Consider the following 13,089-nt stretch of genomic DNA (forward strand, 5'->3'; position numbering starts at 1 on the left):
CTTCAATTTATAAAGGTTGTCAAATTTGTAGCATTTTTAGTCACTGTGCTAGGGGAAACCTAATGGGAAGAAGTCCGATTTCCTTCCTACATAGTGTTTTATAGTATTTCTTTTTTCAAAAGACAAAATTTTGTAGTTATTGTTATGAATTTTAAAATTTGTTGGCTCATAATAATCCACTCTGCATTTCTTGTATGACAACTTAAGAGCAATTTGGCAGTTAAAAGGATTTAATTTCTCTTTTGGTATTAGCTTTTTTTATTGCAGTGGTGGTTATGTGTATATATGGTGTTTTAAATAATTTATACTATAGGACACTCCAATATCTGTAATTTAATTAGGTGCTCACTGTTACATAAAGAGCACTCCCAGCTTTCAGCATAACTCATTTGCCATTAATTTGGCTTTTTTAAATGTGACAATGCATTTGTAAAATAATCAATTCTAGAAAGACCTGCGGTGGGCTGACATTTCTGAAACATTGAGAATTATTCATTCTTCTGGTAGGGGGTTAAAGTATGCAAAGATGAAATAAGAAAACTAGAACTGTTGTTTTTCTCTCACACTCTAAATTTTATTTTCTGTTAATTAGCTGTATGAAAATTTGTGCTTATCAGTTTTTTATTTGATTTAGAGAGAAAGAAGATAGATGATAGTTCATAAATGCATGCATGGTTTAGCAGCTGATTGATTCTGTATAAGAAGTAAATGATAGATACAAGAGCTTTCAAGAGCTTTCAGTTAATTAAAATTTCATTTATTCTCTTGATTAGAAAAATCTTTTATCTTTCAATACTGACAAATATCATAACAATGTCTTTTTTTAAAATAATCAAACAGCCATTGTGTGCTTGAGGCTCTTAAACTCACTGAAGAACAGATAGCATGGATCTCTGTTACCATGATGAATGTGGGCTTTACTATCTCCCTGTGTGACATCTTTCAGTACATTTCATTTTAACACAAATTTTTATACTCCTAGGGTAAAATATGACTGTTAACATTAATTCACTGTTAAGTTGATCTTCAATTTTTTAAACCTCTAAGAGACATTTTCTATAGTAAATTCACTAAAATGACTGGTCAATTAGGTGTGGTTTTTTTTTTTTTTTTACATAAAATAATTTAATAAACAACCAGCATGATATTTTGGTGATATAATCTTGGGAAAAGTAATTTTGGTAGGGAGAAGATGCACACAGCAAAAAGCTTAGGTCTAATAAACTCACTGAGAGCTTAGATTCAAAATTCTACTTATGAAAACTGGATTCTGCCTTTAACACTGATCAAGTGAATATATAGATATACAAACAAGATATAAGTAGAACTTAAAAGTTTATAATAATTGTCTCTCAAAATCGAGGACCTATATTCATTTAATCATACAAGTATTTGTTTAGGTCTGCTGTACATCAGACACTATGGTTGGCCTGGAAGCGATAAAATTTAGTAATCCATGAATTCTACTTTCTTTTTTTTTTTTTTTTGCTTTATAACAAATTTAATCAGTCATACATATACATATGTTCCCACATCCCCTCCCCTTTGCGTCTCCCTCCCACCCTCCCTATCCCACCCCTCCAGGCGGTCACAAAGCACCGAGCTGATCTCCCTGTGCTATGCGGCTGCTTCCCACTAGCTATCTACCCTACGTTTGGTAGTGTATATATGTCCAAGCTGTTCTTTCACTTTGTCACAGCTTACCCTTCCCCCTCCCCATATCCTCAAGTCCATTCTCTAGTAGGTCTGTGTCTTTATTCCTGTCTTAGCCCTATGTTCTTCATGACATTTTTTTCCTTAAATTCCATATATATGTGTCAGCATACAGTATTTGTCTTTCTCTTTCTGACTTACTTCACTCTGTATGACAGACTCTAGGTCCATCCACCTCATTACAAATAGCTCAATTTCATTTCTTTTTATGGCTGAGTAATATTCCATTGTATATATGTGCCACATCTTCTTTACCCATTCATCCGATGATGGACACTTAGGTTGTTTCCATCTCCGGGCTATTGTAAATAGGGCTGCTATGAACATTTTGGTACATGTCTCTTTTTGAATTATGGTTTTCTCAGGGTATATGCCCAATAGTGGGATTGCTGGGTCATATGGTAGTTTTATTTGTAGTTTTTTAAGGAACCTCCATACCGTTCTCCATAGTGGCTGTACCAATTCACATTCCCACCAGCAGTGCAAGAGTGTTCCCTTTTCTCCACACCCTCTCCAGCATTTATTGTTTCTAGATTTCTTGATGATGGCCATTCTGACTGGTGTGAGATGATATCTCATTGTAGTTTTGATTTGCATTTCTCTAATGAGTAAAGATGTTGAGCATCCTTTCATGTGTTTGTTGGCAGTCTGTCTATCTTCTGTGGAGAAATGTCTATTTAGGTCTTCTGCCCATTTTTGGATTGGGTTGTTTGTTTTTTTGTTATTGAGCTGCATGAGCTGCTTATAAATTTTGGAGATTAATCCTTTGTCAGTTGCTTCATTTGCAAATGTTTTCTCCCATTCTGAGGGTTGTTTTTTGGTCTTGTTTATGGTTTCCTTTGCTGTGCAAAAGCTTTTAAGTTTCATTAGGTCCCATGTGTTTATTTTTGTCTTTATTTCCATTTCTCTAGGAGGTGGGTCAAAAAGGATCTTGCTGTGATTTATGTCATAGAGTGTTCTGCCTATGTTTTCCTCTAAGAGTTTGATAGTGTCTGGCCTTACATTTAGGTCTTTAATCCATTTTGAGCTTATTTTTGTGTATGGTGTTAGGGAGTGATCTAATCTCATACTTTTACATGTCCCTATCCAGTTTTCCCAGCACCACTTATTGAAGAGACTGTCCTTTCTCCACTGTACATTCCTGCCTCCTTTATCAAAGATAAGGTGACCATATGTCCATGGGTTTATCACTGGGCTTTCTATCCTGTTCCATTGATCTATCTTTCTGTTTTTGTGCCAGTACCATACTGTCTTGATTACTGTAGCTTTGTAGTATAGTCTGAAGTCAGGGAGCCTGATTCCTCCAGCTCCATTTTTCGTTCTCAGGATTGCTTTGGCTATTCGGGGTCTTTTGTGTTTCCATACAAATTGTGAAATTTTTTGTTCTAGTTCTGTGAAAAATGCCATTGGTAGTTTGATAGGGATTGCATTGAATCTGTAGATTGCTTTGGGTAGTAGAGTCATTTTCACAATATTGATTCTTCCAATCCAAGAACATGGTATATCTCTCCATCTATTTGTATCATCTTTAATTTCTTTCATCAGTGTCTTATAATTTTCTGCGTACAGGTCTTTTGTCTCCTTAGGTAGGCTTATTCCTAGATATTTTATTCTTTTTGTTGCAATGGTAAATGGGAGTGTTTCCTTGATTTCACTTTCAGATTTTTCATCATTAGTGTATAGGAATGCCAGAGATTTCTGTGCATTAATTTTGTATCCTGCAACTTTACCAAATTCATTGATTAGCTCTAGTAGTTTTCTGGTAGCATCTTTAGGATTCTCTATGTATAGTATCATGTCATCTGCAAACAGTGACAGCTTTACTTCTTCTTTTCCAATTTGGATTCCTTTTATTTCCTTTTCTTCTCTGATTGCTGTGGCTAAAACTTCCAAAACTATGTTGAATAAGAGTGGTGAGAGTGGGCAACCTTGTCTTGTTCCTGATCTTAGTGGAAATGGTTTCAGTTTTTCACCATTGAGGACGATGCTGGCTGTGGGTTTGTCATATATGGCCTTTATGATGTTGAGGAAAGTTCCCTCTATGCCTACTTTCTGCAGGGTTTTTATCATAAATGGGTGTTGAATTTTGTCGAAAGCTTTCTATGCATCTATTGAGATGATCATATGGTTTTTCTCCTTCAATTTGTTAATGTGGTGTATCACGTTGATTGATTTGCGTATATTGAAGAATCCTTGCATTCCTGGAATAAACCCCACTTGATCATGGTGTATGATCCTTTTAATGTGCTGTTGGATTCTGTTTGCTAGTATTTTGTTGAGGATTTTTGCATCTATGTTCATCAGTGATATTGGCCTGTAGTTTTCTTTCTTTGTGACATCCTTGTCTGGTTTTGGTATCAAGGTGATGGTGGCCTCGTAGAATGAGTTTGGGAGTGTTCCTCCCTCTGCTATATTTTGGAAGAGTTTCAGAAGGATAGGTGTTAGCTCTTCTCTAAATGCTTGATAGAATTCACCTGTGAAGCCATCTGGTCCTGGGCTTTTGTTTGATGGAAGATTTTTTATCACAGTTTCAATTTCAGTGCTTGTGATTGGTCTGTTCATATTTTCTATTTCTTCCTGATTCAGTCTTGGCAGGTTGTGCATTTCTAAGAATTTGTCCATTTCTTCCAGGTTGTCCATTTTATTGGCATAGAGTTGCTTGTAGTAATCTCTCATGATCTTTTGTATTTCTGCAGTGTCAGTTGTTAATTCTCCTTTTTCATTTCTAATTCTATTGATTTGAGTCTTCTCCCTTTTTTTCTTGATGAGTCTGGCTAATGGTTTATCAATTTTATCTTCTCAAAGAACCAGCTTTTAGTTTTATTGATCTTTGCTATCGTTTCCTTCATTTCTTTTTCATTTATTTCTGATCTGATTTTTATGATTTCTTTCCTTCTGCTAACTTTGGGATGTTTTTGTTCTTCTTTCTCTAATTGCTTTAGGTGCAAGGTTAGGTTGTTTATTCGAGAAGTTTCCTGTTTCTTAAGGTGGGATTGTATTGCTATAAACTTCCCTCTTAGAACTGCTTTTGCTGCATCCCATAGGTTTTGGGTCGTCGTGTCTCCATTGTCATTTGTTTCTAGGTATTTTTTAATTTCCTCTTTGATTTCTTCAGTGATCACTTCGTTGTTAAGTAGTGTATTGTTTAGCCTCCATGTGTCTGTATTTTTTACAGCTCTTTTCCTGTAATTGATATCTAGTCTCATAGCATTGTGGTCAGAAAAGATACTTGATACAATTTCAATTTTCTTAAATTTACCAAGGCTTAATTTTTGTTTTAACTACAAAGCCTATAACTTAATTTTATGTCCCAGGAAGAATGCTAAAGTCATGGGATACTTAGTTAAGGACTTCATTAAGCTCTATGGAGTATGGTAGAGCCAGACGTGTGTATTTTGAGACATGTTTTAGGGAAGAACTGGAGAAGATGTTAAATCACCCTGCTTCAGCATCATCTGTGGCTCTAACACTCTACTTGGACTGCCTTAACAAAGTATCACAGACTAGTTAACTTAAACAACAGAAATTTATTTCTCATAGTCCTGGAGACTGGAAGTCCAAAGTCAAGATGTCAGCAGGGTTGGTTTCTTCTGAGGCCTCTCTCCTTGGCTTATAGATGGCTGTCTTCTCCCTGTGTTCCCACATGGTCTTTCTTCTGTGTGTGTCTGTGTCCTAATGTTCTATAAGAACACCAGTCATATTGGATTAGTCCCCACTCTCATGACTTCATTTCAACTTAATTACCTATTTAAAGACTTTCTCCATATATAGTTGCATCCTGGGGTACTGGGAGTTAGGACTTCAACACAGGAATTTTAGGTGGATGTAACTCAGCCCATAACACATATATATGCTGTTTTCACTGGACAGCCCAAAGGGAATAGTGCCACTTAGCTGGGAAGGAAGCAGTATGTGAAACATCGTAATTCATATTCTAGGGAGTTAAATGTTGGCATATTTTTACTTTCTACTGTCAAATGTGAACAAATGAGAAATGCAACACAGAGATACTGTTTCTTATTTAGAAAGACAGTATCTTGAAATTTTCCTTTTCAAAGGACAAAAAGCTTTTAGGATTTATCTCCCTTCCATGCCAAAGAAATATAGCAAGGACCATGCTAGGTTAGAACAGTGTCCATTCAGTCGAGTTTTCCACCTTGGAGAGGAATATCATGAATTAACCTAAGGAAAAAGTACAGTTACTCATATGATGGTAGTCTCAGATGGCCAGAGTTGATTACCTAAATTTCTCTAGCAACTATGACTTATTCCTTTATCCAAACAAGAGTTATTAACTGTTTTCAAGTCATTAGTTTCCTTTGAGAATCTGATGGAATTATGATCTACTCCATCCAATGCACCAGGACGTTATGGACCCCTAAGAAGTTTCTGAACCTTGTAAATGGTACCATGATCTAACCCGTCCATTCATTCAGTCAATCTGACATTCATCTATTAACCATATATTTTTTATTGCACTGCTTTGGTTGCAGCCAGACCTGGTATTTTCAGCCCTTGAAATATATTCAACCAGCTCTTGAAATAATGAGTGATGCACACACAGGAGATCCTAGAATTCTAGAAGCAGAAGGACTTTGATGATCTTCCATTCTGCCCTCCTCATTTTACTGATTGAGAAACTGACCCAGTGAGATAAGACAGTTTATCCATAGCCACCTACTGCATATTAGTAGTAGATATGGAACTATATTCAGCTTTTTTGATAATCACTTGATTATTCCTACCATACTGCCATATCTAAGAAAGATAGTACTTTATAAATTATATTGTTTACTGTTTCTTTCAGCTTTTAACATGTACCCAACTCCTAATATTCTGAATTGTCTGAAAAAAGAGTCTATTTTCTTCTGTTGTAGAGGAAAAGAATCCAAATTTTTGGTTCTGGTTGCTTTAAAACTTGACAGCCGCTTAACTTTTGGCATCTCAATTTCTCATCTGAAAAATTGAGATAAAAATATCTGCTCTGCTTCACATACATAAGTGATTGTGAAGGGCAAATGAGCTAATATATATATAGAAAGGACTTTATAAACTATAAAGATAAAACTGATTCCATTTATGAGTTCACAACCTCTCTCAGTCTTCATCTTCCTGGGCTAAAAAGTCTTAATTCCACAATCTCCCTTCTAAATTTAGTGGAAATTAAATTTGTTTAAATCAAGATTTAAAGCAGTAGTCTGGATTTCTTGGTTTAAATATTTTTGTCCCTGCAGAGAATATTAACCTCATTTGATGCAGTGTTAAGTCATTTTTCCCACTATTTCAAGGCGGATATAATTTTATTTATAGGGTACATATCTTTCTGGTTGAATTAATTTCAGGAGTTACTTATGAAAACTATCAGGGAATCAAATACTTAAATATTGTGTTATGTCACTCACAATAAATGACTCCCTGTTACCTTTCAAATTCTGATATCTTATTTAACATCAAAGCCCTCTATCCTCTGGTTCCATATAACCTGGACAACTTTATCAACCATTTACTCTTGATGCAAGTTCTCGCTGTACCTGATGAATCCTGCCTCTGGTGCTCACATCCCCTTTCTCTGTCCCCTTGTCCGGGCTTTTCCTATGATAATCTACTTTCTCCTAGTCAGGACAGTCCAGCTGTGTCGTGCCTTCAGTGTCTGATTTTAGACTTATCTTCTCTATCAAATGTTGTGAGACTAATAACTACTCAGACTAACCACCAATCATTAATGACTAGTCAGCCACAATTATCTCATTTATTTCCATGCATAAGATTGGTCTAATATTTCCTTATGATTCTCTAGTTGTTTCCTTGTCTCACCTCTCCAGCTAGTCATGGGTAGGAATCATGTCTTACACTTTTCTCTTGGTCCTATGGAACATAGAACAATGCTGGGATCACAGTAAACCTTCATAATCGTTGATGGTGCCATGAATGGATGGTTGACATTTTCAGTAGTCTTCCTGATGATGTTCCCTTCCGGTGTTGTCACCAAAGACTGGAGGTCAGCCTCCAATACGTACCAGTTTGATCTTTTTTTCCCTTAAGGGATTACTTTGTCCTTAGCCACAGTCATGTACTAGTCTATTTGCACAGCCTTTTGTTATTTTCTTCAAGTCTATTGTCTGACTGTGTACAGAGAATAAAATTTCCTGATTTTTGGAAGGAAGAAAACAGACATAGTCTATTTTCATGTGATAATTAGGAAACACCTAAAAAATATGAAATACAAACACACTTCATAGCATGGCTCAGTTTAAGGTTAATTTGGAACTAGTATTTCTATAATTGTGGGAAACTGAAATGAGTATATAAACCTTAGGTTTCTGCTTATAATGGCTATATTTATTTTAAAATTTAAGTATTAGTTATTTTATAGGTCAATTCTGAATGTTGTACACATACATAGCAAGGGTTCAATATGTTTGTTGGGTATGATTTAGTATAGATTATAAACACTAGGCTATTGAGGGACTATTTTTTTTTTTTTTTTTTTTTTTGCGGTTCGCGGGCCTCTCACTGTTGTGGCTTCTCCCGTTGCGGAGCACAGGCTCCGGACGCACAGGCTCAGCGGCCATGGCTCACGGGCCCAGCCACTCCGCGGCATGTGGGATCTTCCCAGACCAGGGCACGAACCCGTGTACCCTGCATCGGCAGGCGGACTCTCAACCACTGCGCCACCAAGGAAGCCCTGAGGGACTATTTTGAAAATACATTTTACCAATCCCTAAGCATGTTTTCCTTTTTTATTTATTTCATACTTTATATGTCATTGTATGTTTACAGAAACTTAATTGAGTATTTATAATTTGAGAATGAAAGATATCAGTTAGTAGTAATAGTAAAAATATCAAGGAGCCAGACTTAAATACAGTTTGACAATAAGGATGCTTAAAATTAAAGTTACATGGTACAAATATTTATGTTTTTAAATAGCATGAGTTACTAAATTTTAAGTATTCATGTAATTATGTAAACATTTAGTTATAGGTTTTGAATGTGTTGTACTTGCGTATTAAAAACATATCATAAGAAAATTAACAGTAAAAACTGAAACTGAAAACTGTGATCCTGTTTATATGAAATAATAAAGATAGAAATCTTTATATCTTGATTTTTTTCTGGACTATGTGTTATTTCATAGCAAGGATCATGGATTAACTTTTGTAGCTTCTGCATTTCCCTTTCCCCAGCTCCAGGATCTAGTACAGTGTGACATTTGGTAAACAACTCATTTATTCTTTGATAAAAGACAGAGTAAATATAACTCTATGCTTTTACAGATAAAATTATTCTTCCAGTCAAATTATAAGTGAAATTGAAATGGTCTCTTATTGGCATAATATGAAGCTATTTTCTAGTGTTAATTAATTAATACATTTTGTATTTAATTATAATTTGATATTTCCCCAAATAAAGATTGCACACCTGTGTGTTTAAGATCATTGACTATTATAATTGCAGTAGTAATTTAAAGAAACTGCATTGACAGAGATCAAAATCAATGAAGACGAGAAGTTTTTAAGTATTCAACAAGTTATAGCCCTCAGCATATAGTTAATTTTCCAGTCAGTTTTCTTACATCTGTTTTTAGATATATCATTATACCTTTCTTGCTGTATTATCACATGCATATTATATATATCTCTAGCTATTATTTTGAATCTTGCATTTATAATTATTAACAGATTTTAATTCATAGTGTTTATAAAAATGAAATATTTTTAGCTTTATAATTAGCATTTTACTTTCTTTTGTTCTTCCTAGTTCATATGTACGTAAAGTGACTTCAGGCTGTATATTCTTGCAGACTAAGTCAAATATACTATTAAAATATGTCATAAACTTATGGTATGGGTTTAACATTAATTAATAAAAGTGAATAGAAAGTTGCATTTTTAAGATGCAGTTTTTTTTCCCATTTAGTCTCAAGGAAATAGATATTCAGAAATAATTAGCATACTGTATACAGTTTTAAATGTATCTAACACACTGAGATTCTTATAATTTCAGGGGTCGGACTGGAAAAATAAGAGTGCAGAGTCTGAAGATTGGATTGATCTCTCTCTCCAAAGGTGTCTTAGAAGAAAAATACAGATGTATGTAAGACCTTTCTTATATCAATAATGTTTTTAGTAATAATAATGATAACAACTTATTAGAGACTTACTTTATATGATTTGCTAGTAATAGTAGCTCTTTTTTTTTTAACCCTGATCATACATGTACGAGGCTAGACAAAGGGTGTCAGTGCAAAGTGATGTGAATTTGTGTGAAATGGAAAGCTGATTATAGGATCAAGATGTGAGGTGCATTGATGGAGTAAGAACTGACTGCAGATTGTATCTCACTTAATTCATAAATGCCCCATAATGTAGGCATTGTGATTTCCATTTTCCAGCTGAAAAAAATAATTCTTGGGAGGGGTTAGAAATCTAGTCAAGGCTGTAGAGACAGTGAATCTTGGGGCTAGAATTAGATCACAGATATTTCTGACTCTAAAGCCCAAACCTTTTCTATTTCCCTATATTTCCAATGCTTAAGAAAATCAGCATGGACTAGAACTGTTATAGTCACAGTGAGACAAATAATTATATTTTATAGTAGAAGAAAGTAAAGTGATATATTTTTTAATTTCGTTATATTTGTTCTTATTCACCAAATAAATCAGTGGTGACCTTTTAGCTGTCAGTTAATGCAGGGCATCTTGACATTTGGAAAGGGACAGGTTCGGGAGCCAGGGAGACCTGCCTTCGAATCTCAGCTCTACAATTTAGTGGCTGCTGGATGACTCTGGGCAGGTTACACGATTCCACTGAATACCGACAGCTAAGAGGTAGTAATAAGATTTCCATTTCACATTCCAGGGAGCTGAAATTTAGTGAATTTTCTTCAACAAAGAATGACGCTAGTAATTCTTGCTTTGAAAGCAACTAGAAATCATATGTGAAAAGTACCTAGAAATAGCAGTTGTTGAATAAATGGTAGCAATTGCTGCTATGTCTCCGAACACTTAATTACTGTAAATTTTTTAAATTTAATTTTATCTATAAAATGTGAGTAAATTGATCCTGCCATGCATAGCCTCATATGATTCTGTACAGATATATCCATACCTTCGAGGGAGAGGGAGAGGGATATTTCATGAATAGAGAGATACCAAAAACAGGAAAATATTTGATCACAGGTCCTATAAATTTTAGGTTCTTCATCTTCTGTGAACATACATACATTTTAAAATACTTTTATTTTATGGGATGGCTGTGAAGCAATTTGTTTTTGAATTCCAGGGCTAGATCATGGTGGCTTGTTTTTTTTAGATAGTTTGACAAGAATGTCAGTGAAAATGAAATGAAAAGCTGATTGTAGGATCAGGAGGCAATGTGCCTTGATGGAGTCAGAACCTAGTAAGCCATGCAGAAAAAAGCTTTGCACAGGCTTCTGTTTGGTGGCACTTTATCTAGAATTTAAATTGTCTTCAGCATTATAATTGTCAAAAGATATAATTTTCAAAGCTAAAAAAGTTATTTCTATAATGAGTGGGAAAGAAAAATGTTAATGAAAACGTCAGTGTATCAAATTAGAAAAGGACTTTAAAAAAAATCAACTGTGATTTGGGGTTTTCATGTGTTCCTAAAAGAACTTAGGGTTCTCTGAAAGTAGCAATTATGTTACGGTGCTCAACTTACTCTGAAAAGAGTGCAAATCCAACCTCAAAGTTTATCATGAATCTTATTAAAATGCAAGGGTGATCTGTTTTTCTAGATCAACGATGCCTCCTCCCTGTATTTTTCAAGCTGATTATTGGAGTAATCTGAGGCCAAAAGAAAGAGTTACAACATGATGGCTAAAGTTCTAGAGCAAAAACCAAATTCTATGCAATATATAAAAAATGTCTTTTATCTACACACATACTTTCACACGTATTTCTGAAGCATATAATTTTTCAAATGAAGAGGTATTTCAGCGTACATGTACTCATACACTCGTACTACAGTGGACACTCTTTCTACAAATGTCGGGAAACAAATCTCTGTATAATTCCACATTGAATTTTCAGATTATAGCAAGGGAAGCAGAAGCCCTGCAATGAAAATTTCTGATATTTAATTTAATCCATGAAGTATGCCATTTAGAACTTAATTAAATAAGAAATCTTTGGGTTGAAATCTTTAAATCTTTCCTCAGAGTACTGAGACTCTGGAAATATTCTGGGGTTTTGTTTTGTTTTTTTTGTTTTTTGTTTTTGTTTTGTTTTGTTTTTGTTTTGTTTTGTTTGAGGTCCTTAGCAACTCTGATTCCAGTTTTGATTTCCCTAGTGGTATCAGAACACTTCCTCATTATTACTTTCTTTGTTGGAATTAATATTCAAGACACTTTGCACTCCAAACTCAATGGCAGAGGTGCTATTCTGGGTCAGTTGCTATCCAACTGAACGCTGATTTTGCAATGGCTTACCTCAGTGTCTTTACCCCGGTGACACCTTCTTTTCTCTTCGTGCCTTTTTGAGAATGGCCCTTGATTAGGTTCTAACAACACTCTGGCCTTCCTGCTTGTAACTCAGTGGCTTCCTTGCCTCATCAGCAACACATTTACAGAGATCCTTTCGAATGGCTTTTTGCATCTCTTCTGTGATTACTTATTGGAACTTGGGTTTTAGATTGGAACATTCCTCTGATCCATCCCCACATCCTGATACTCCTTTTCGTATCTGACTGTAACATCAACATGTGAACTTTCATAAGAATTCAGAAATATGTCAGAATGTTAAGGAGTCTTTTCTCTTATGTTTTGTGTGTAGTTTTACCTAAATAGTGGCATAGTAGTATAGCTATCTTCCTCAAAAGAGGAAAGCTGGGCATGATTGATGTTGCTGAATATGTACACTTCTCTCTACAGATTATTATTATTCATATGCATCAACTTTGTATTGACTTAGGAGGCCTCTTCTCAGGAACGGGTTTACAATGAGAATCATAATAAGAATCCTGGATAAATACTTTCTGGCTATGATAGTCTTATTTTTGACAAATGAAAAGAAGCAAGTAGAACTCTAACCACCTAAGAGAACAAATGATAACAAAAATTAAATGTATTTTTTATTGAATTTGCTTTCCCTATGTATGCTTATAATTAAAGTCATATTTCATTATAATTACTGTGTCATATCACTGAGCTTGGTTTAGTTGTTTGAAAATTTACTGTTGACAGTGTTAGATCTAGCCTTATTTCCTTAAAAAAAGGGAATGATACCTTTTGATCTGATATTCATTTATCAGGTATTGTTTGAAAATGGTTTTTAGGATCCAATAAATATTTACTCCCCATTCTTTTTTTCTTGGAAAACTTCACATGAAAACCATTTAGAATTTGTGTGATTTT

General features: G+C 34.7%; 1 protein-coding gene across 8 annotated transcripts in view; it reads left to right on the top strand.

The window, feature by feature from the left end:
• UTRN (utrophin) overlaps nt 1-13,089 on the top strand; it is a 525,852-nt gene that overhangs the window by 457,894 nt on the left and 54,869 nt on the right. For all 8 annotated transcript variants that reach the window (XM_081250822.1, XM_081250827.1, XM_081250825.1 and 5 more), the window contains one exon: nt 9,721-9,806. In XM_081250822.1, the coding sequence (XP_081106948.1) occupies nt 9,721-9,806 (86 nt within the window). The remainder of the gene's footprint in view (nt 1-9,720; nt 9,807-13,089) is intronic.

The sequence above is a fragment of the Mesoplodon bidens genome (assembly GCF_964165515.1).
Source record: "Mesoplodon bidens genome assembly, chromosome: 12".
Taxonomy (NCBI): domain Eukaryota; kingdom Metazoa; phylum Chordata; class Mammalia; order Artiodactyla; family Ziphiidae; genus Mesoplodon; species Mesoplodon bidens.